The sequence below is a fragment of the Triticum dicoccoides genome, chromosome 5B, assembly GCF_002162155.2.
Source record: "Triticum dicoccoides isolate Atlit2015 ecotype Zavitan chromosome 5B, WEW_v2.0, whole genome shotgun sequence".
NCBI classification, from domain to species: Eukaryota; Viridiplantae; Streptophyta; class Magnoliopsida; order Poales; family Poaceae; genus Triticum; species Triticum dicoccoides.
In genome coordinates this window covers 94,926,054-94,951,321 of record NC_041389.1, presented here as the reverse complement: position 1 = coordinate 94,951,321, position 25,268 = coordinate 94,926,054, and the positions used below count along the sequence as shown (strand labels likewise).

General features: G+C 43.5%; 1 protein-coding gene across 4 annotated transcripts; it reads right to left on the bottom strand.

The window, feature by feature from the left end:
• Nucleotides 1-5,724: 5,724 nt before the first annotated feature.
• Nucleotides 5,725-16,119, bottom strand: LOC119307570 (histone deacetylase 15-like). Of its 4 annotated transcripts, none has more exons than XM_037583646.1 (17): nt 15,967-16,118; nt 13,776-14,306; nt 13,564-13,657; nt 12,208-12,266; nt 11,613-11,688; nt 11,181-11,245; nt 11,002-11,057; nt 10,701-10,824; nt 10,441-10,566; nt 10,235-10,285; nt 10,000-10,068; nt 9,282-9,390; nt 8,489-8,568; nt 7,706-7,788; nt 7,055-7,100; nt 6,399-6,567; nt 5,725-6,189 (listed from the first exon to the last, which is right to left on the bottom strand). In XM_037583646.1, exons 2-17 carry the CDS (start codon nt 14,268-14,270, stop codon nt 6,047-6,049), a joined length of 1,845 nt encoding a protein of 614 aa, XP_037439543.1. In that variant the 5' UTR covers nt 14,271-14,306; nt 15,967-16,118; the 3' UTR covers nt 5,725-6,046. The 4 variants fall into 4 exon arrangements, with proteins under 4 accessions (XP_037439543.1, XP_037439546.1, XP_037439544.1 ...); XM_037583647.1 differs by having other exon boundaries at nt 6,093-6,209; nt 15,967-16,119; XM_037583648.1 differs by having other exon boundaries at nt 6,149-6,253; nt 15,967-16,119.
• Nucleotides 16,120-25,268: the final 9,149 nt, after the last annotated feature.

Below are 25,268 nucleotides of genomic sequence, written 5' to 3'. Positions count from 1 at the left end.
TATCATATTGCTTGAGTTTATCCCTCTACATCATGTCATCTTTCTTAATGTGTTACTCTGTTCTTATGAACTTAATACTCTAGATGCATGCTGGATAGCGGTCGATGTGTGGAGTAATAGTAGTAGATGCAGGAAGGAGTCGGTCTACTTTTCACGGACGTGATGCCTATATACATGATCATGCCTAGATAATCTCATAATTATTCGCTTTTCTATCAATTGCTCGACAGTAATTTGTTTACCCACCATAATACTTATGCTATCTTGAGAGAAGCCTCTAGTGAAATCTATGGCCCCGGGTCTATCATTTATCATATAAGCTTTCAATCTACTTTTATTTGCATCTTTACTTTTGGATCTATATTATGAAATACCAAAAATATATTTATCTTATCATATTATCTCTATCAGATCTCACTTTCGCAAGTGGCCGTGAAGGGATTGACAACCCCTTTATCGCGTTGGTTGCGAGTTCTTTGTTTGTTTGTGTAGGTTCGTGGGACTTGTGAGGAGCCTCCTACTGGATGGATACCTTGGTTCTCAAAAACTGAGGGAAATACTTACACTACTGTGCTGCATCACCCTTTCCTCTTCAAGGAAAACCAATGCAAGCTCAAGACGTAGCAAGAAGGATTTCTGGCGCTGTTGCCGGGGAGGTCTTCGCTCAAGTCAAGACGTAGCACTTGCCCTGTTTGACTTCACTGTGTGAAGACATCCTTCTTTATTTGCATGCTTGGCTTCATAATGTCTTTCTATTATGATCCACTCTACCTAGCTGCTATTTGTCTTTGTGTTAACTCTGTACTATCTCCTTGACTATGGCATGGCTAGTGTAGTTTATCTTCTGCTGCATACTGTCTAGATTGTATTTGGTTGTGTGTCTTCGAAGACATTGCCTGTCTTGAAGACTTTCATAAAAATCGCCTATTCACCCCTCCCCCTCTAGTCGATAACTAGCACTTTCAATTGGTATCAGAGCAAGGTGATCCCTTGTTCTGTGTGATTCGGTTTAACCACCTGGAGTTTTAGCTATATCGACTGCAGGGATAATTGAAGTCTCCGTTGCGTGCCCCATCTTTGATGGCACTAATTACCCCTACTGGAAGAATAAGATGTGAATGCATCTTGAAGCCATTGACAACGACCTATGGTATGGCATCAAGACTGGCATTCCCAAAGGCGGTGAAGGTGTCACCACTGCTGATGTCAAGAGGTTCGTGCAACTGGACTCAACCGACAAGAACATCATTTGTGGTCATCTAACCAAAGGGCAGTATGGCCGTGTGAGTGCTCTAGAAAGACCAGCCAAGTGAAAAAACGTATTCAAATCCCGTCGTTATCATGTTACGTTACAAAAATGCTAAAGCAAACACCTAGTTCTCTAAATTGGACTTAAGTGCAGGAAACCATCAAATTTGGAAGGTGTCTACAGATGAACATAAGACAACATTTAAAACACAAAGTGGCCACTGTCGGTTTAGAGTCATGCCCTTTGGACTAACAAATGGACCATCCGCTTTTCAATGCCTCATCAATTCTATCTTTGCTACTTATTTGAGAAAAATTGTTATAGGTTTTATGGATGCCATTTTAGTCTATAATAAGGACTTACAAGAGCATCTCACCCATTTGAAATTGTTATAATAAGGACTTACAAGAGCATCTACCATCCATATTGCACTTTTATCACCATCTCTTCGCCGAACTAGTGCACCTATACAATTTACCATTGTATTGGGTGTGTTGGGGACACAAGAGACTCTTTGTTATTTGGTTGCAGGGTTGTTTGAGAGAGACCATCTTCATCCTACGCCTCCCATAGATTGATAAACCTTAGGTCATCCACTTGAGTGAAATTTGCTATTGTCCTACAAACCTCGACACTTGGAGGCCCAACAACGTCTACAAGAAGAAGGTTGCATAGTAGACATCAAGTTCAAGGGATGAAGAAGACAACTATCTATATATGAGAAATAATTTATGGCCATCATGATGGTTGTGGAGAAGTGAAGAGCTTACTTGCAAAGAGGTCCATGTGTGATTAAGACTGATCACCAAAGCTTATGTCAACTAGGTGATCTTCGGCTTTTGCTATAGTACCTTCCTTCCTTCAGTCAATCCTTCCTTCAAGATTTTTGCATGTGGATCTCTCTCTTCAATACAAAGTGTTAACCTTTGATTTATAGAGAAAAGCTATGACCAAGTTAGTAGGATTGAAGATTCAATTTCAATATAAGAAACGAAGCAAAAATATTGTAGCATATGCTTTATCAAGAGTTGGACGCTTATTGGCAGAGACATTCACTTCTCCAAGTCAACCAATATGCCTCCAAGAAGTTACTAACTCTTATACAATGGGTCCTGGGGCTCATACAATGCTACAGAAACTGGGCTTAGCTTCTGACAGTATAGAGGGATATTCTCTTCAGTAGGATATAATAAAGCAAGGGGATAGATTTTGGATTGGTGCCGATGTTGCCCTAAAATCTAAGTTGATTATGCATTCCATGTCAGCATTATGGGAGGTCATTCAAGCATTCGAGCAACTTACCAGAAGGTGCAGAAGTTGTTTGCCTGGTCTGGCTTAAAACAGTATGTGACTGAATTTGATGTATGTCAAAAGTAAAAGCATGAACATTGCAAATACCTAGGACTATTCAATCCTTTACCTGTTCCTGAAGGACCTTAGCAAGAAATAACCATGGATTTTATTGAGGCTTTGCCCAAAACAAATGGATACATATTGATATTGGTGGTGGTTCAGGTACACCAAATGTGCACACTTTATCTCTCTCAAGCATCAATTATCTACTCCTGAAGCGGCCAAAGCATTCTTGGAAACTGATTTTTAAGTTACATGGTCCATCCAATACCATTGTGTCGGATAGAGACAATATCTTTACTAGCAACTTTGGAAAGATTTGTTCAAGTTACGGGACACCAAACTCGATATGAGCACAGCCTACCATCCTCGGACAGATGGTCAAAGTGAGAGAGTTAATTAGTGCTTATAGATGTAATTAAGATGTTTTGTGCATGATACTCCTACCAAACGGCATTCGTGGTTACCATTGGCCGAGTTTTGGTATAACACTAACTACCACACATCTCTTGGTTGCTCACCATTTAAGGCTCTCTATGGGTACAATCCAAGCTATGGGTTCTTTTATTCTCGGCTAGAATCTGACCATGTTGATGTTGAGCAGTGGTTGTGTGAGTATCAGACCCATTTAACTCACCTGAATGCTCACTTACAAAATCAAACTATATGTTGAACAGAAGTGCTCACTCTTTCACAATGGGTAATGCAGTTTACCTCAAATTACAACCTTATTGTCAACATTTGGTGGTCAAACCACCATGTGCCAAGTTGGGTTACAAATATTATGGACCTTTTGAGATCTTGGACACTATTTGGACCTGCAGCTTACAAACTCCATCTGCCTATTGAAGCTCTCATCCACCCAATGTTCCATGTGTCATGGCTCAAACCTCATATACCTGATCATACTCCAGTTTTTTCTCAACTGCCAGCTCATGTGGACCTCTCATCCCTGAATATGTGCCCAAAGAAAATCCTTGATCGCAGGATGGTCAAGAAAAGTAATGGTGCGCATATTCAGGTACTGATCAAGTGGTCGGGTCTGCCACCAAAAGCTACAACATGGGAAGATTATGAAGTGTTACGACGCCGATATCCAACGGCACCAGCATGGGGACATGCTGGTTCTCAAAGGAGGGGCATTGTCACCAGTACACCACTGACGACAAAAGCAAAGGAGAAGGAAGCGCGAAGAAACTGCTGACATGGCGCGCGAGGTTTAAACGTTCGAATTGAACTGGGCCAGAGAACTGTCTTAGGGCTAGTTCTTTTGGGCAATTCTCCCAGAATTGTCACTCTATCTTTTTTTACAATTCCTAGCTATTATACCTTAACTAGCTAGGAATTGTAAAAAAAATGGAGTGGCAATTCTAGGAGAAGCTGGGGAGGGGGTCAATTCTGAGAGAATTGCCCAAAAGAACTGACCCTCAGTTGGGCTACAGGCCATATAAGCGATAGTGTAGACCAACGATATATTAGATATTGTAGTGTGTTTCTCTCAAAAGAAAAAGAAAAAGGATACTGTGGTGCATTCTGCTAGTTCAGATTTGAAATGAATAGTCTCTGAATTCCCCCAATCTGTATGTGTTCTTCCCCTTTCCCAAGTCTCCTCCTCTAGACTCAAATTCTTCATTGTATCCCAATTTATTTTACCTACATAGCTGAATCGTGATTATGGGTTCGCCAGCGCACGCAGCCCGATGTAATGTCCCGAGCTCAATCAGGAATCACGAATCAGTTATATAGGTAGGATAAATTGGGATACAATGGAGAATTTAAGTCTAGAGGAGAAGACTTGAGAAAGGGGAAGAACAAATACAGATTCGGGAATTCAAAGACTATTCAGATAAAGATTAGGGATCGACATCGCACACAGCCTCATGGAGGGAAGGAGCTGGCATGTAGGCATTGGGGTCAATTGACCCTAATGAAATTACTAAATCCTTCATTAACTTGGTACTAATCACTGTTGATTTATAGAAGATAACCCCATTGCCATGGATATGACCCCATCAAGCTTTTTTTTCTAGCTTCGTCCCAAGCCCCATGTGATTCAGGTTGCGTGCACGTCGCCTGGTGATGTGCTAGCAACGTGGCTACAAAAAGGTGTGAGCTGAGTAGCTGTTTGGTTCAGAAAAGGAAATGTAAACATAAACGCAATCAGGTGACACGAAGGACATGTACAATGGTTGATAAGATAGTTTTATTTTAAATTTTACATGTAAATTAGAGATGAGAAAAAAAACATGTCTACAATGGGTCATCTCTTAGTTTTATCTTCAATAACTAGCTATTCCTAAAAATATGATGAGACATATTGTGTTAAGAGATCATCTCTTGTCTTCTCTTAAATAAGATAAGACAAGCCTTTTTTTATAAGTTCTTTTTTCTCCACCTCACCATTTATCCTACGTGGCATTGTTAAGATAGAACCATTGTAGATGCCCTTAGTGTAAACAGTGTCGACAAAAAACGAGAACTGTTTGGTTGCTCAAATGTGTCGGTAATCAATACAGGGACCTGGTAAGATGTGCTTCACATAGAAGTCATGTCAAGGTAGCTGAGGGTCCGATCATGTTGCTGGCTGCCGGAGGCGGCTTGCTTGTATTGGTGGTGGTCGCCAGAGGGGGGCTCGGGGACGGTGGCGACGGGACAGGTCGATCTGATGAGGGGCAATGTAGCGTCGGCGACCGGGTTGTCCAGTCCGGGCTGCTGAGACTGATGAGGGGCTCGATGAGTTTCGTGCAAAGGAGCGTCCAAGGTTGATGTGAGAGCAGAGAGAGACGGCTGTATCGTATGCTTACGCAGGAGATTGAGGGGAATCAGTTTTGAGTAGGATGGGATCAGATTACGGCATTATCTAATTACAGAGCAATCTAAACAAACACGATTCAACGCTATCTATTACCGCTGTTATCGAGTGCTGTTACAAAAGCATGAACCAAACGCAATGTTTATAGATTCTAAACAAGCAACTCATGCGTATCCTATCTCGTGTATGCTCTGCACTAGGCACCAGTGCTCTTATTCCTAAAGTCTGAAATGGTGTATCCTATTCCAATCAGGCTACCTCGCCAATGTCAGGGTCAGAGATCCAGATTGCCAAATGCTAGCATTGGCTATGAACCCAAAACTCAAGCTGCTACAGGATCATCATACCATGGACGGCTGATGGCTAATTTCATGCATTGCTACAACACCAAAAACATGTCTACACAACAGGATTGCTGCCTGTGAAACTCTCTCGGCAACCAACAATGACAACGGCCACAGTTCAGTTCAGTCAAAAAATCAGCTCGGTGTACGCAAGCTAAGGTAATCTTCTTTCCGAACACCAAACAGCCAGCTACACTATCCATGTCAACTATACTGACCAGAGTCAGTTAGGCGGCTTCAGCATCACTAACTAAAACAACCTAGGGTTTTGTTTCATCAGCCAGAGCTTCATTCTCCTTTCGCCCTGCTCTTTCTAGGACGACGGCCCTCAAACAGTACTTGGTACAAAAGCCTCTTGCTTCCCCATTTCCACCACACAGGCCCTGGTCCTCCCGTAAGCATCCTTCTCTTCAGCTTGTTTTCAGCGTTAACTAGACAAGAGCAAGGTGGTCTATTAATCCTCAGATAGCTTCTTATGGCATGTAATGAACTAATCTGGGAGTTGAAATCACAAACATCTGGTTATCAAAACCAAAACAACCAGCATGCCCCATGATTCTAGAAGGCTGGCTAGAAATCAATACTAGACTTGTGTTGGAGAGCAAAAATGTAAATTCATTGTTGGTTGTATTGTCCTTACCATATTTGGAAGAAGTCGGCCCCTGCTGCGCCTGAAGTGATGCAAAGATTGGAACTAAAACTGGCCAATATTTTTGCTGAATGTCCAGAACTTGTAAGACAGTCTGCATGCCCTCCTTTGATGGTGCTGCTGCATCTGTGCCATAACTTGGACCGTCCCCGAGTAGGACCTAAATACGTTAAAGCATCATCAGGTTACACTAACAGTGTAATCATAAATCTCTCTCAGCTGTAAGCCTGTAACAGTACCAGCAGTTGTTTGTATTTTTTTATACATGCACTCCACAACAAATGAAGGATGGCAATACGATAAAGATGGAGTATCTACAACCATAATCTTTGTAGCAAGTATTCACATAGTTCATCATACAAATCCCATTTCTATCTCTGCATTCTAGTCAAGCTAACAATAACAATAACTGAACCAAATGCGAAACTGTAGCGCTCTTCAACTATTGATGTTTATGTATACATAAAGGTTTTGTTTGTTGATGAATTACGACGATAATGGATGATGCTGAAGCAGCTGATTCCAATCAAACATGTTCGTGTTATTTATACATCCGAATCCCACCTTACAAGAAATATTAATTGAACTAAAACCACGTCAAGTATTTCCGAACGGAGGGAGTAGTTTTTATTTCGAAGAATACATACCTTGACAACTTCAGTTGCAGATGAGGATATAGACCGAAGATTGTATCTGTACATTAATGACAGGACAAAGAAAACAATGAATAAGTGTTGATGTGTGCTTCAATAACAAATAATACCAGATTTTTCTTATTTGATAAAAATGAAAAAATGTATAAGAACACTGGCTCAAAAGTTCAAATATAAGCATCATGGTATGCATCTTAGTTTCCACAACAGACAGGGAATCATCTCTTGTGATGTCAAAAGTTCAAATACAAGCATAATGGTATGCATCTAAGTTTCCACAACAGACAGGCAATCATCTCTTGTGATGTTATATTAGTGTCCACAACAGCACAAAATTATAAGAACATTGGCTACACAGATTATAAGAATGTTTGGATCCATTGCAAAGATCTAGGAAAAGAAGTACATCTGTCCACACTAGCATTAGATGAACACATATCCACATTCTGGTGATGTTAGAAATTTCGCATGCCATATACAAAGCACGAATGCAACAAAAAACCATGAGCACCATGGTGACACGGGGTTTGGTGTCCAGCTTACAGTGTACAAGTTACATATCACAAATCCTGCTTAAAAATATAAATTCTAGGTCCTGTCTTCTTTTATTATCTCCATGAGTTCAGATAAGAAAAGGGTACCTACCCTCCCTCAAGTATAACCAACAATTTTCCTTCTGAGCAAGCAGTTAACATGGACGTCATCTGAGAGTATCCGGCAGGAGTGACCTAAAAATAATTAAGTTAAATAAACATTACCCACAATATAAAACTTTCATTGGCCTTCATTGGCATGCCAACAAGAAAAATAAAGCACCTAAAACTTTGAGGGACCCAAATAGCACATAAGTATGAATGGATAATACCAAAGTTTGATTGAATGTTAAAGCTGAAATATCAATCAACTTTGAGAAGCAACTTTATCATTCTCATTTGAGCAAGCTCTAGTACTAACTACCAGATATTATGATAAAACAAACTGAATAAATCTCACATCCATGCCAGTTAACTCTTCCCTAAATAAGCAACAATGGTATATAAGCCTAAGATTTATTGATGAAGTTTGGTGGATCAATGTGGTCCCAAATAAGTACAAAATGACCAATGTAGTTAAAAGTCTAGCTTCTCCAAGTGAGGAAGCCAAAGCAACACATAATTTTCCTACATTATGTGAATATAGTAGGTCAAGCCTATGTTCTAAGAAGAGATCAAGAGAAGTCTTCTGCATAAGTCTAAAATCTTTTAGCCCAGAATCATCTCAGTTGTCTAAAAGAAGACACGCACAAAATAAAGAATAACATGTACTCCCTCCGTAAACTAATATAAGAGCGTTTATAGAATACTAAAGTAATGATTTAAACGCTCTTATATTAGTTTACAGAGGGAATATGTTTTAGAATTCAATAACTAAAATTAGGAGAAATCTTACATCACAACAACCCAAAGGATCACCCCTTGCTGCATCAAAACCTGCAGATATAATGGTGATGTCTGGGGCAAATTCTGTAGCTGCACTCGCACAGGAAAAACACCAATTGAGAATGTGCAGGGCAGACTTAAACATCAATAAAAAAACAATGGGGTGATATCACATAAAGAGGTGCCCATGGAAACATGAAAATGAAATGAAGTGTTGTATCCTTAAAAAAAAGGGAAAACTTTGTTTTTGCCACTCTAGTTTTTGCCAACTTTGCTTATGCCACTCTAGAATTTGACATTTCACTTTTGCCACTCTTAGCTTTTGACAATACATCACTTTTGCCATTTCGTGGCAAAAACGATAATTTTTCATTTCACTTTTGCCACTCTTAGCTTTTGACATGTATCACAATTGCCACTCTAAAATTATCGTTTTTGCCACGAAATGGCAAAAGTGATGTATTGTCAAAAGCTAAGAGTGGCAAAAGTGAAATGTCAAATTCTAGAGTGGCATAAGCAAAGTTGGCAAAAACTAGAGTGGCAAAGACAAAGTTTTCCCTAAAAAAAAGGTGTTGTAGGCAGACATTTTTTTTCAAACAAAAATAGCACCATGACATATTTAACAAACAAGTCTTTTATTCCATCATGGTGAATACACATCTTAGCAATCATTTCTATTAAGGATCTAGAATGCCATGTTAAGACAAAGAAATTACTAACTAAAAAATGAGAATGTCATGAGATGTGAAATTTCTACTATTAGAAACTCAAGCAGACTAAATATTTACTCTTTTAATCATTACCTATTGGAAGCACCACATGCTGAAAAGCAAAGATGTAGTCATTGTCTCCAACGCCACCACAGCTCCAAGGTATATTTACCGAGAATCCTTTACCATCCAGAACTCCCACCTGCAGTGATATACGTGCAAGAAATGAGATACAAGTTTTCACAGCTTGGATCAAACTTTATTGCAAAGGAACTATGTCACTGTCAATTGAAACTTGGTTACAATGGATGGTTGGGTCCAATTGGATGCAGTACAGTTGTACAGTAGCAAAAATGAACTCTTTTTTTTAAAGGGCAAAAAAGAACTATATATATGCTAGATATGAATCATCCTACATAGTAACCTAATGTATGAAATAGTATACAAACTCAGGTCCTGATACCCTATTGTCCACAAAGCTCTTGGGTTCATTGAATCTTGTCAGGCCATCTCATACAAACAGAGATGGAAAGTTGGATTCCACTGGTAATTACTCCCTCCGTCCCATAATGTAAGACGTTTTTTGACACTGCACTAGAGTCAAAAAACGTCTTACATTATGGGACGGAGGGAGTAGTTTTCAAGACCCATGTGGTGCTGATGAAAAAGGCTGTCTATGGCATGTACCGAGGGATGTAATGAATTACATGTGCATCCTTCCTTATACATATTTTCAGCTCAGGCCTTAGTTCCATTCAGTTGTTCTTTTGGTGAATTATGCCAAAACTACAAACACTTTAAAGATAGCCACCTCGTCTGCTGCTCCAGTTCCAGGGTAGAAGCTTCCATCCTCATGGCGATGTAATGATATGTACAAAACCTAAAGAATAAAAAGTTATTCATATAAGAATTGCAAATTTGGAAACTGGTAAGCTCAATAGTAGTAGCAACACATGCAAACGGAAATACAGTAATTAAACAGATGCACTCAGAAAGGAAGAAAATAGAGCAATTAAAAATGCAACTAAATAAAGATGAGAACTCACTGATTTGTTCCCTTCAAATATCTCCTGTGTGCCATTGCCATGGTGCACATCCTGCAATAACAGTTAACAGTGCTACTGATGAGAATGGTAAACGTACTTTTGTATCTATTTACAATAAAATAGATATAGTACAAGAAAAAGAATTGGTGCACGCCAACAAAATTTAATGGTGCATATTTTAAATGCAAACTTGTGACTAGCATTACCCAGTCAACTATCAAGACTTTCTTAGCGCCTGCTTTTTGTGCAGCTAATGCAGCCACTGCTGCATTGTTGTGAAGACAAAATCCCATGGCTTGCTTTACCCCAGCATGATGCCCAGGAGGTCTCACCTGTTCTCAGGTAGAAAAGAACACAAGGTCAGCATCATGTACAACAAAAATGCAAAGCGGATTGATAAATAATAATCAAGAGCATTATAATGAATGAGATGAAAAACTGAATATATGAGATCATCAGACAGTACCAGCGCAAAGCCGTTCTGGACATGCTCAGACACTATCAAACTAGCAAGATCAGCGCATAGGCCTGCTGCAAGTTTGGCAGCACATGCCGAGTGTCCATTCGCGTAAGTATCCGAAGTGAAGTAACTACAGATTGATCCCCAGAATTATGTTATAACAATGAAACCTTTCCAAAAATGCTAGGACATAAAAATGCCAGTACATGCTGAACATGTATCCATTATAATCAAAACAAAAGGTAAAAACTAAACTAAAGACCATACTCACAATGATAGTTCTAATCACAAACTAAACAAGTAATACCTGTAAAGCATGTTCTTTGTCTGCTCTACACTTTCGACGTGATCTGAAGTATGGACCTAAATTACCACAGTTTAAACATATGAGCACTATCAAGAAGACTCTGAAATGAACAATGCATACAGGAGTAAAACATGGCAGCAAAACTAATGGATCTTTCAAACCACTTGTTGGACTCTTACCATTACGAGTTCCTCCTTAGTGATTTCTCGAGGAGGTACCAAGGCGCACTTTGAGGGAAATATTCCTGAAATTGGAAATAATAGTAATTGTTTACTTGGTAAGCAGTAGAATAGAAAGGTTGGTTCATCAACCAAGTTTAATTAATATGAGTGGGAGGATAATCATGTTAGTTGTTATACTGCTGCAGCACAACATCAACAATCAATAATTTTGTGTTGTTTAGAATTATATGATTGATATATTTAGTTTATATTCGATAATATGCCTGAGAACAGTTCAACAGAGGATCATCAAATCATAAAGATCTTGATTGAATATTTGCATAAGAATAATCACAGAACTTGCAGGCAAGAGTTTCTCTGCAGCTTTTTTCTGAAATACACAAAGCTGAAACACTGTAGTAAATAATTACACTAATCTCTAGTGTGCACCTGCAGCAGCCAGACTGGCAGCAATTGCACGAAGACGGTTGGGTCTTTCTGGATGTGGATTTGGTTTAATTTCCATCTGGTAGGATTTAGAAATATGAGATGTCAGTTATAAAAAAATTACAGACAGTACATTCTGACAGAGAATAGAGGAGGCCAAAAAGACAAGACATCACAAAAACTATCTTCTGAACTGCTGCTAGTTTTGTGAAATAATTACAAGTATATATGTTTGAAGAAAATAAATCATCATTTGGTCAAAATGGACGGAAATACAGAAACTGACATCCCATCTTGAAATATTTTCATACTATTTTAGCCTCACTTCAAATAAAAATGAAACGAGTTGTATAATTACAAAATTAATAATTATATGTTTCTGTCGTCTTTCTTTAACATGCTGCAGAAGAAGCATCTCACAAACACAAGAAGCAATCAAATGAAAAGTTTCACTGACACCACAATTAGGAGCACTTAAAGATTTATGACAATCATCCATGCTATTCACAGCAATAAAGAGTGGTCACCTTTGACGTGGGAACACTATATCATGCAGTACGCTAGCTCAAATTACATAAATCACAAGTTCATAGCTTGCCTCACTGTGGAGCAACATTCTTTCATCAAAACCAATCGCTGTAGATACCAGTACCGATGCTGCATAAACAGTGTGACCAAAAGAAGACGTTAATACACATAGGCGCATGAAAAGTTGATGCAGTGGCATACAGTCAATTGCTCTAAACTACTGTGCTAAGCTTGAATACACTCTGTCAAGGTATAAGCATCACACCTTTCCAACTCCTTCTCTATCATCATTCCAATGTTTCTGAATCTCCTCCAAGATAGTTTTACTACATTGAAGAGGAGGCTTCAGACTCAGAGGTAAGTTTTTACAGCATGGGGAGGAGGATTCAGCTGGCCAGTCAACCACATATTGGGAAAGATAGGATAGGGATAAGGAGTGTATTCTGTTTGCATTGAACCAAACAGCTGTTCTTTAGTGTAAACGGGTCATTAATCAGATCCATGAATCAAAGGATACTAACTTGAAAAATTGTTGTGACAGAGGACTATTATTAGTATGTTGCTAAGTTAATCAGTATAACGTTGGATGTCACCGTTTGTCCACAAAAAGAAGTAAATCATAAAATGTGTCTTACTGTTATTTGCTTTGTACTCAGAGGAGTATAGTTGTGTCTATCGATGCTACTTCATAGTTGTCATTGGTCTTGGTAAATCAGGTTTAGTAGGGACCTTTTGCTTTGTTAGATTTTGCTTTCTTGGTCTGATAATGTATTAAGGAGTCAAAACTCGAAAGTGTTCCATGGTATATTTTTTAAAGCTATTCCAGTAAGACTTAGCTAGCCTTATAGTAATTCTAAGTATGAGGAAGGTGAATTTCCTAGGCAATGAAAATTAGCCTAGGGTATGCTTGGATTGCGCTCGATTCTACCTGGCCCGGGATTGGATAGCTGGCAAGTTTTGGCATGGCCGCTCCCAATCTATTGTCTTGCCGATTTTGGCCACTACATGGGGAACTATAGCCTCAGCCAATATTTGGGCTAGCCAAAAAATATATACGGTAGGCTTGGGCTGAGACCAAGACACCCCTAGTCCATCCTAGTTCTTATTTTTGTATCTTCTGGAGTGTTTTCAGCTGCATTAAAATGTTCCAAATGGCATTATTAGTCAATGATGTTTCTATTAAATAAAGTTCATAATGATTCGGTTCGGACACGGAGATTTTGGAAGTCGATTGTAGACTTTGGTGTGGAAAGCAGATCGTCCATGGTCTAGTAGCAAAAACAGTTACAAATTCTATTAAGATGCCATTGGTGTACTCAGCTAAGTTTGTGGAAGGGAATACTGAAATGAGTTATATTCATAACGGATATTTGATATTTGATGATAGGAAGTAACGGAAAAACATAGCTACGAGTGGAAACGGCACCTGTGTTAGCAGATACCAAAGCTGCCCGCGCAATGTGAGTTTTGAAAACATCATATCCAGCAGCTACCTCAGATCCCTTAAGCTCATGGCAATTCTATGGTATGACAGAAGAACCAAGAAAGCACATGTCAAACATGTGACTGAATACATACTCAGATAAAGTTTGTAATGAGCTATATGGCCCGACTAATCACAAAACAAAAGGATCTTACCAGACAATGTTTAACCTCATCCAAGTTTGGCATTGTACAGTTCAAGCAAAACCATCTGTTTTCAGCCAGGCGAGCAGAAGGTTCCCAGTCAATATCATCATCCTCTTCATCATTAAAGAAAAACAGATCATCCAGGGTATCTCCAGCTTGTTCTCTATCAGACTCTTGCTGCAGATCATTGCAAGGCATGCAACTTTCATTCTTGGCATGCAGACAACCATGCTGACCACAATCTGCGCTGTCAATATGTCCTGGCCTTGCTGGCGAACCTTTGGGCCCATCTACTAATAAAGCATTAGCATGATCACAACTAAAACTGCATGTTCCACTTTCTTTCAGGGAAACGCCATTCGCTCTAGGATAAGATGGTTTTCCAACACCGTCGCAGCTTTGACATTTGCCATGAAAAGCTTGGTCAGAAACTCCACAGTTCTCACGACCATCGGAAGGGACCTCACCCTTTTTGCTGTTAAGCGGTCTCATATTGGATGTCATTACTAGGCGGCACCCAATGTGACCTCAAGTTTCTAACTGCAAGTACAACAATGACAAGCAGACAAATAAGTATAGCGCAGAACTCCAGGCATTTTTATCTACTCATTTTCAAGTATTACAGGCTGACAATAAAACAAAGAGACCTAAGAGCATCCTACCTTAACGATGACTCATAATGAACATCACCAACAGAGAACTGTTTACACATCAAAAATTATGAGCTGCCAATTCAACATCACCACAAAAGCGCAGCGACAGCCCACAACATACTTCTCGAAGCGCATAATAGCATCTACTAACATCACACAGAATCTCCTTAAAACCCTTGCAGAACCTCACATCTCTGGCATGTGGCATCTATGTACACCATTAACATGGGGGTTCAATTAAACCCAACAAAAAATGGAAAAACAAGCTGCTAATAGTAATCCACCAAGTAGCAATAAATCCAAAAGGCTGAATGGATTGAAGTACCCATCCCAGAAAGAAATGTTCGGATTAGATTGTTCACAAAAATAGAAAGACCAGGACAAAATTCTGTGAACAATCCAAGCAAGTCAGGGTTCGTCACCGACAAAAGAGATCAATACACACCAGTCCACTAGGGTGGACAACACATCGACCAGCGAGATGTGTGCTTCGGTGAAAGGTGGACTACGAATATTCTCCATAGAGTATTTGATGACCACATGGCAAGGGCTTGGGCAAAAGTAAGTTTCAATGTTCGACCTTGGGATGAGCTAAGAACTTCAGCGGCCCTAGGGACCGAACAAGTACATATTTACTTCACACTAAATATTTACAATATTTGATGGTTGCCCTTTTATGTTTTTGTTAACATCGTCTAACCACTAAACCTGTTGCAGACGGCACAAGGTATGGTCACGAGTCACGGCACCAAGCTGGCAGTTCCCACAAAAGAAGAAGATAGTGAGACCCCAGTTATTACAGGATGTAATGTAGCAACAGCAAACAAATACACACGGGCATCCTACGCAAACCATGCACCGCCATGAGGCAAGGCAATGAGCGTGAACCAGGGAAACGCATCGATCAAATGTACTAACTGTCAATTCACAGCCGCCACGCGGCGCAGCGAGAAGCCTGCCGCCATACAGCCGCAGACATACTTGTAAAAAGGATATGGCGGTTAGCTGGTTACTTGTCATGAAATAAATCGTGCATAATCGCATCTACGGAGATTGCCGCGCAACCTTAAGACCCTTCCAAAACCTTGCCTCCCTCACGCCATCAAGTGACAATCCCCAATCCACATAAACCCCTTCCGAAACCTCACATCTCGGTCCGGTTCTCACAAGTGTTCGACATTACCCAGAATAATCTCCGTCAACGCAGCTTCCTCAACAACCAAATCCACAGCCCAACACCGAACACCCACCAAAGCACCCAACCCCCGCCCCCATCCCATCCCCAACCTCCGGCACCAGAGGAAAAGGCTGCCTCGCATCTAGGAACTAAACACAGTCGAGACTACGAGAACAAACAAATCGACCATTAATCTACCCGAAACCGAGGAAAACCCTAATCCCCCGCCCACAGCAAAACCGAAACTGCCACGGGCTGCTTGTTCTCGGGCGAAACCCGCGGAACCGCATCGGGGGTGGAAGAAGTCAGCACGAAACCAGCGGAGGAACACGCTGGAGAGGGAGAAGCGAGGGATTGGCGGCGGGCGAACCTGGGGACGAGCCGTCGGCCGCCGCTCCCGCTCCGGGGGTGGGGCGCTGCTCACGCGGGACTTTTGGGGGTTTTCGGGATGGATGGCTCCCCTCCCCTGCTCTCCTTGTGCTCGTGCTGCCAGTCAGTCGGGTCGAACCAACTGCTGCTGTCTGCGTCCAACCCCAGACTCCTGGGTCCACCAGTCATACTTCTGGTTAGGTGCTTTGTGACCAAACGGGACAGGAACAGTCGCAAACTCCTGTGGCTGACAGGGAGAATGCAGGAGCTAGAGCTACGCGCACCAGGCGTCTTCTGTCGGCTCCCTGAACGGAATTCGGATCGATTTAAGAGCAACTCTAGCATACCCAGTAAAACGCCGACCCGCTTAAGATTTTTACAGTTTACGAAAAAGGGTATATGCGGGCCGACGCGGGCGAGGTCAGACTCGGACCCCGTAAAACGGACCAGTAAAAAAGGATATTCGGTGAATATGCTCTTTTACGGGTCGGCTACGCGGGGTCTGCTCGGGCGCCGCCGCATCGACCCGCAAACCGAAGACGCTCAATTATCGAATTTAACATCGATTCTGACAGATGAGTTCAAATTCAAACAATAGAACACAGTTCACACGCAAATAAAAGCTTAGTTTTGTATGACAAACTCAAGAGGGGGTCTTGCAAAAGTGACGACCACGTCCGGCATTATCTTGGTAGATCTTCACTCCTCGCCACCGAGTCCATGGAGGTCATCGAAACCACCGAGTCCACCTCCGGCGCTTGTTCCAACTCCGGCACCGAAATCATCGGCTGGTGCACTGAACGCATCGGCGACATTGGTTCCAAACCTCGTCGAGAAAACATCTCCGGCATTGTAACATGCACTAGCCGACGCAAGCATTCTCCTCTTCAAGATATCTCTTCTTGCCATATCATGTCATTCTTTGGTGAGCTCGTCCATGTCATTGCGGTTCAATGTCATGATCTTGTTCTCTTCAGCAAGCAACTAGGACATGGCTTTGTTTTCAGCGGCACGTGCTCTTTTCTCCTCAATGGCCGTTTTGCGCAGCCCCTCGTCCTTGAGCAATTGCCATTTTTCTTGCTTCTCGCGTGCCTTCTTCTCGGCCAACTTTTTCTTTATCTCCAACGTCTTCGCTAACATCAGCTCATCTGATTGTACCATGGCATCAATCTTGTCCCGCAAACTCGATGCTTCGTGCTCTCTCTTCATCTTCTCCTCGGTCTTCTTGTCATCATCGGGCTTGTTCAAATTTCTTGGGCCATCATCATCCTCATCTTTATCCATGTTCTTAAGTGAATCTCTCTTCGGTGGGGATTCTTTGCCAATCAACTTCCACTTCTCGCACTCTTTGAGCAAGTCCCAACAATGCTCTAGTTTGAAGAATTTGCCTTCCGAAACTTCCATGTCTTTGTATCTTTGTTGGGCAATTTTGTCCTACACGATTAAAACAATGTCAAATTATGCAATAACTTAGATGCTACAAATGATTTGCATCACTTGGAACGTGAACTCACATAGATGGATTCCACGGTTCTACTCGGGGGCATTGCGAACTTGTTCCAAGCAAGCAACCCAACGGCTACAAATCGGCTTGATCACATCCCAACGACCTTGGAGTGACCGAAAGGTGCGTGGAGTCCTATTGGGATACTTTGCCATCATGCGGAAGTATTGATCTTCGGTCCTTTGCCAATACCTCTTGGCAATTTGAGAAGTACCCTTGCAAGCATCAAGATATGCCGCACTCCACGCCTTGATCAACATTTGATCTTCCAAGATCGTGTAGTTCTTCGATCTCTGGCTTTTTCTTGCTTGCGATTGCTCATACGCCCCCTCATCTATCTCCTCCACTTCTTCTTCACCATCGTGATCATCCACGCCGCCCTCCGTTTTATTGTAATCGAATGCAACGAACGGGGCTTGATCGATGTCAACAGCTTGGTGTCCAACAAGTTCACGAACTCGGAAGTGGCATTGTTTGAACCACCGCTATAGTTAGCGACAACAAGTGACGAGCTACCGCAATGGCGAAAAGCAAAGAAAATGAAGGGACCGAAGAGGCATACCTTCCGACCATTTCGTCAAACACCTCGCTAGCGGTGGAAGCAGCGCCATTGAATGACATCGCCGAGGAACCTCTAGCCGGGGCAGAGGGAGTGGATGAAGGGTCGTCCTCTTTGTAGCCGGAATCCTCTTCTGCTTTACGCCTGAGACCTTGCCGACCTTCTCCGCCGCCTGTCGGGATCGCGCAGCGGCATTGGCGCCCGGAGCGTGGGCCTTCCCGGCGGGGCCAGCCAGATTCCCACCCTGCATGACCGCGTTGCCCTGCCGCTTGCGGGCGGGCGCAGTGGTGCCTTGGGCGATGGCGCGGCCAACATGGCCGACGATGAAATCCGCTAGAGGGGATTGAGTGTGCGCGACCTCAACGATGACGGGGGACGTCAGGGTGTCATCTATGGCAACAAAGAACTGCCGGGGAAGATGCACCGAAGCGGGCGGGGGCGGGGGCAATGGTGGCAGAGGGGTGGGAGAGCGGGAACGGCCGCGCAGAAATTTCCCTCGCGCCAAATCTCGCTTTGAATAGGGGCCGAGCTCAAGTCACCCTCCCACCCTGTGAATCTAAAGGTTGAGGGAGATCTTTTGCCGCGCCCCGCAAAAAAAATTACGGTTCGGACGCGTTTGCAGTGTCTGGTCGGGAAGGATTTTCTGCGCCGACCCGTATTTTGGCGGTTATTTTGCGGGTCGTGGCGTTATGCGGGGTCTGCTAGATATGTTGTACTGGCCTGCAAAACGGACACCGCATTCGTCACAAACAGGAAACCAATCCGTGAACATGGATACGGGAGCCGGTCATCCAACGTTATTCGCATACATTTTAAATCAGTTTTAAACAAACCAGAGGAATTACATACAAACCAAATGATTTTTGGGCGGGGCAGTAGCCTCCCTCTGCTTCTGTGAAGTATGGGTTAGGATTGGTTTTTGGGCAGGGGAAGACGGACACCGTGGTCTACAGCCTCGCTCACCGGGCAATACACCAATTGTGTAACCCGACGACGCGGTGGTGGTGGCCTTCGTGGGATCCAAGCGGCAGCAGTCTCCAACGATCTACTTTTCCTCGTTGTCAGCGGTGGCCGCGGACATGTCGGCCTTTGCCAACATGGCTTCTCCCCCCATCTGCCTGACGCGTTGTCGCCATTGCTCGCGATGGGTTTTCCGGAGACGATGTTATCAAGTCTGGACAGGCAAGGAAGGTGTGGCGATGACGATGGTGGCGGCGTCAGGTCCGGAGGGTTTGTCATCAAGCCAACCTGTACCAGGCTGGCTTGCCCGGCAACCCAGGCAGCTGCAGTGCCGAAGAAATCCTTCTATTTCATCGGAGGCCATGGCGGGGTGATACGTCCATTCTGCATCATGCTTTTATATCGATATTTATTGCATTATGGGTTGTTATTACACGTTATGTCACAATACTTATGGCTATTCCCTCTTATTTTACAAGGTTTTACATGAAGAGGGAGAATGCCGGCAGCTGGAATTCCGGGCTGGAAAAGGAGCAAATATTGGAAACCTATTCTGCACGGCTCCAAAAGTCCTGAAACTCCAAGAAAGTTATTTTTGGAATTAATAAGAACTATTGAGCGAAAGAAGTACCAGAGGGGGCCCACACCCTGTCCACGAGGGTGGGGGCGCGCCCACCCTTACAGGGCGCGCCCCCTGCCTCATGGGCCCCCTGGTGGCCCTCCGGTGCCCATATTCTGCTATATGAAGTCTTTTACCCTGGAAAAAATCATAAGCAAGCTTACGGGACGAAACTCCGCCGCCACGAGGCGGAACCTTGGCGGAACCAATCTAGGGCTCCGGCGGAGCTGTTCTGCCGTGGAAACTTCCCTCTGGGAGGGGGAAATCATCACCATCATCATCACCAATGATCCTACCATCGGGAGGGGGTCAATCTCCATCAACATCTTCACCAGCACCATCTCCTCTCAAACCCTAGTTCATCTCTTGTATCCAATCTTTGTATCCAAACCTCAGATTGGTACCTGTGGGTTGCTAGTAGTGTTGATTACTCCTTGTAGTTGATGCTAGTTGGTTTATCCGATGGAAGATCATTTGTTCAGATCCTTAATGCATATTAATACCCCTCTGATCATGAACATGAATATGCTTTGTGAGTAGTTATGTTTGTTCCTGAGGACATGGGTGAAGTCTTGCTATTAGTAGTCATGTGAATTTGGTATTCTTTCGATATTTTGATGAGATGTATGTTGTCTCTCCTCTAGTGGTGTTATGTGAATGTTGACTACATGACACTTCACCACATGCTTGCAAATAGGGGTTAATCATAACTGGGATACTTGTCCAAGAAAGGACAGCACCCAAGCACCGGTCCACCTACATATCAAATTATCAACATAACGAACTTGAATCATATGAGCGTGATGAAAACTAGCTTGACGATAATTCCCATGTGTCCTCGGGAGCGCTTTTCTCATTATAAGAATTTGTCTAGGCTTTGTTAAGGCATATCTCTATCGATGTAGTTTTGACAATTGATGACAACACGTTTGCGGACTAATCGTGTGCTTTGAGCATTTCAGAGATTCATCCTTTGGCACGAGACGATTCCTTCCCCTCGGAGTTTTAATCAAGACGGTGTAGCTCTTTCGTTTCTGTTTTGGTGGACATGTTTCGTAGGAGTCACCGTACTATCAAGAGGGGATCCGCTTTTGGTAAGGCTAGGGTGGAATCAACACGTACACATCCGTTTTGCACCCACTAAGCCTTCCCGCTTCGATGGAGGCTTTCTTCCCCTTCTGTGTGTGTGGCTTGGTCCCAGCGGTAGTACCGCTCAAGAGCCACATGCGACAGTACCACTCTACAGCGGTAGTACCACCTGTGGGTCCTCAGTCGTAGTGCCGCTACGGTACCGGGCTCCTACCGCATCGACTCGAGGGGGTCGCCTTTCGTGTTGGATTGTGCGGCACTAAGCAGCGGCAGTAGAAGTGGTAGTACCGCTCGACAGCGGTAGTACCGCCATACCACTGTGGCAGTACCGCACTGGGTCCATCCTCTGCTCATCTGCTTGCCCCCCTGGCTGCGTGGTAGTACCGCAAGGGGGAGCAGTAGTACCGCTGGGGCTAGCGGTAGTACCGCTGCCCCCTGCGGTAGTACCGCCCTCTGCGGGGCTGTTCTGGGGGTAAAGGTTGGATTGTTCCCCCCCCCCACTATAAAAGGGGGTCCTCTTCTCCAAAGTTGACCCACCTCTTTCCCCAAAAGCTCCATTGTTGCTCCAAGCTCCATTTTCACCCGATATCTCTCCCTAGCCAATCAAACTTGTTGATTTGCTCGGGATTGGTTGAGAAGGCCCCGATCTACACTTCCATCAAGAGATATTTGATCCCCCCCACTAATCCCTAGCGGATCTTATTACTCTTGGGTGTTTGAGCACCCTAGACGATTGAGGTCACCGCGGAACCATAGTCCATTGTGGTGAAGCTTCGTGGTGTCGTTGGGAGCCTCCAATTAAGTTGTGGAGATTGCCCCAACCTTGTTTGTAAAGGTTCGGTCGCCGCCTTCAAGGGCACCAATAGTGGAATCACGGCATCTCGCATTATGTGAGGGCGTGAGGAGAATACGGTGGCCCTAGTGGCTTCTTGGGGAGCATTGTGCCTCCACACCGCTCTAACGGAGACGTACTTCCCCTCAAAAGGAAGGAACTTCAGTAACACATCCTCGTCTTCACCGGCTCCACTCTTGGTTATCTCGTGCCTTTACTTGTGCAAGCTTATTTGTGTTGTATCCCTTGCTTGCTTGTGTACTTGTTGTTGTTGCATCATATAGGTTGCTCACCTAGTTGCATATCTAGACAACCTACTTTGATGCAAAGTTTAATTTGGTAAAGAAAAGCTAAAAATTGTTAGTTGCCTATTCACCCCCTCCCTCTAGTCAACTATATCGTTCCTTTCAATTAGTACCAGAGCCTCGTCTCTTTATTAAGGACTTCGCCATCCAAAGAGTATGGTTGACACAGTAGACGGTAGGGAGGAGCACTCCGGTGTAAATCCGAGCTCGTCTACGGGTGATGGGGGAACCGCGGTGTCTCGTGAGGAATTCAATGTGGCTTTGGACACATTGAAAACCTCCATGACTACCGAGGTTGAAAGCATGTTTAATAAATTCTTAGAAGGACTTAAACTATCTACCTCGCCGTTGAAGGTGGGTGATCCCACTGACAATGTGACGGATGCTAACTCCGACAAGGGGGAAGCTACTACTGGTAGAAATGGCACCGACATCTTTGCCCATGTGCAACCTCCAATTTATAGAGGACCGATTCCTTCTACTCATTTAAATCATGTCGGCCCTCCTCCTAAGATTGTGAAAAATGACGACTTTGATTCTTGGGTTTATCGCTTGAAGCGTCATTTAAACCATGTGAATACTAATCTTTGGAGAATCATTGAAGAAGCTTTCCATCCACATGACCGAAGCAACTTCACCCCTAGAGAAGCCGTGGATAATCAATTCAATGAGAATGCTCTCTTCATCATTCAAGATGCAGTTCTACCCGAAGATCTCCCTCATCTTCGACCCTTCGCCATGGCCAAATATGCATGGCATTGTGTTGTTTCCCTTTATAAGGGAAGCGCAAGCATTCAACGCTCCAACTATGAAGTGGTGCAAGATGAAGCCGATGAGTTTGCAATGAAAGAAGATGAAGAACCTCGTGAGCTCTTTCGGAGAGTAACCAAACTTGTGGTCTCACTCCGAGATCATGGGAGCAAGGACACGGATGACAATTGGATCAAGCGCGAGTTCCCCAAAGCAATGATGCCTTACCACAAGGCCCTGTCCTCCGTCATCCGTTAAAGACCGGACTTTCACTCCTTGACCTCAAATGAAGTGTTGGATGAGTTTGTGCCAATGAGGATCTTGGACAAGACCCGACAACGCGGTGTTGCGCTCTCAAATGGCAAAGAAGCCCAATCTTGCCTTGAAGGCCAAGGTTATTGTGGAAGAAGAGGAAGATGAGAAGAGCAACCCCGAAGATACGAAATATGATTATCATGAGCACATGGCTCTTGATAATCAAGGCAATTTTGGAGCAAGAAGAACACTAGGCCCAACTTCAACAAGAACAACTCAAGTGGGTTCAAGGGCAAGCAACGTGTGAGAACATGTTACAATTGTGGCAATGTGAGCCATTTTGTTGTGGATTGCCCTTACAAGAAGCGGGAAGACAATGGTGGCAAGCTCATCCGAAAAGACAAAGCCAAGTCCTTCCCAAACAAGAACAACTTCACCAAAAGGACTCCTACTCGAGGGTTGGTGGTTCAAGAAGAATACCATGAGGATGACAATGATGATGAAGATAGTGAAGCCATGGCCATGGCCTCTGTTGCCATTGGCACAACTCCACGGGTGTCCCTCTTCGACTCACCCAAGGAGAACATCACCGCCAAGTGTCTCATGGCTAAAGCCACCAACAAGGTAACCCCCACAATCAAAACCACCATCATTACTAATCCCTCCTTGACGAATGGCATTGATGAAAGTGAGGGGTCTAATGAGGAAGTGAATGAATTTGAGTCTTTTATGAGTAAGCTCAAGGGAAAATCCAAGAAGCACTTTGTTGCTCTCTTGGAACAACTTGGTGAATCCAATGACATGATCGAGGCTCATGAAGAAACCATCTCTAAGATGGAAGGTCATAGTCGTGACTATGCCGATGAGATATCGGATCTCTCTAATGCTCTTGAGGAAGAGCGTGGGCATCATTTGGCTCTTGAGGAGTCACACAACGATGACCATGCCAAGTTAAAGAAAGATCTTGATCATGCCCTTGTTGTGTCTCGTGTGCTAACTTTCGAGAAGGCTAAACTTGGCATTGACCATGCTAGACTCAAGGAGGAGTTTGATATACTCGACAAGGCCCACGAGGTCTTGAAGGGTGCTCATGCTAGCCTCAAGGAGTCTCATGATCAACTTCAAGTTAAGCTAACGAAAGAAAAAGCCACCTTTCCTCATATGGTATTAATTGATAATGCAAATGCCACTAACCCGTGATGTGAGCATGTGCATCTGGTGGAGGAGAATGCCAAGTTGAAGGAGCAACTCGAGAAAGGCCTTGTGACGTGCATACAAGGTGAGAAGAACCTCAACGACCTTTTGAGCAATCAAAAGGAAGTTGTGGCCAAGGAGGGAGTTGGGTTCGCACCCAAGTCCAAGAACAAGAAGAAGAACGACAAGACCAAACGACCTCCTCCTCTCAAGCAAACTTTTGTGAAGGATGGAGAGGGTGCTCCTAAGGAGAATAAGAACAATGTGAAGGGTGGTGATGTCAAAAAGGGCAATGCCACCCCTTCCAACAAAGCCGGTGACTTTAACCCTTCTTATATGTTGTGTCGTGCTAGTGATGGGCATGTTTATGCTAAATTTGTTGGTTCTCCTTATGAGTACATTGAATGGTCTATTTGGGTTCCTAAGACCCTTGTTACTAACATCAAAGGACCCATTACTAAATGGGTACCTAAAACCAAGCATTGATCTCTTGTAGGTGTTTGCTTCCAGTGGGGGATCGTGGTTGCTCGATAGTGGAGCAACAAATCATATGACTGGAAGCAAGGACTTGGTGGTGGACGTGCACAAGATCCCTTCTATGCCCACCAACGTCAAGTGGGGTGATGCCTCGTCTTCTAAGGTATTGGGTCTTGGCAAGGTTGTCATTTCTCATGATCTAACGATCGAGAAAGTCATGCTTGTTGAGTCCCTTGCTTACAATCTACTTTCCATTCGTCAACTTGCACTCATGGGCTTTGCCACTTTCTTTGATATTGATACCGTGGCCCTCTTGTGGAGCAAGACTCTTAAAGTAGCCTTTGTTGGGCATGTCGAGAACGATCTTTATGTGATTAACTTCTCTAAGTGACCCACTAAGACCGCGACATGCCTAATGGCTAAAGTTGATGTGGGATGGCTTTGGCATCGCCATTTAGCCCACGTTAATATGAGATCTTTGCAAAGTCTCCTCAAGGGGGACCATGTCCGTGGACTAACAAATGTTAGTTTTGCCAAAGATCGTGCTTGCAGTGCTTGTATCGAAGGAAAGCTTCATGAGAAGGCTCACCCTCCCACGACTATCATCTACTCGAAGAGACCCTTGGAGCTCCTTCACATGGATCTCTTTGGGCCTCCATCCTTTGATAGTCTTGGAGGTAGAAAGTATTGCTTGGTGATTGTGGATGATTATTCAAGATACACTTGGGTATTTTTCTTCAAGAGGAAGAGTGAGACTCA

Excerpts from the sequence above, each read along its gene's own strand:
- LOC119307570 (XM_037583646.1), bottom strand. The coding sequence starts at position 14,270 with ATGACATCCAATATGAGACCGCTTAACAGCAAAAAGGGTGAGGTCCCT. Across the intron at positions 11,689-12,207 it reads GAATGTTGCTCCACAGTGAG|ATGGAAATTAAACCAAATCC; the intron begins GCAAGCTATGAA and ends AAATCCTACCAG. Across the intron at positions 6,190-6,398 it reads GCCGACTTCTTCCAAATATG|TTAACGCTGAAAACAAGCTG; the intron begins GTAAGGACAATA and ends GCTCTTGTCTAG.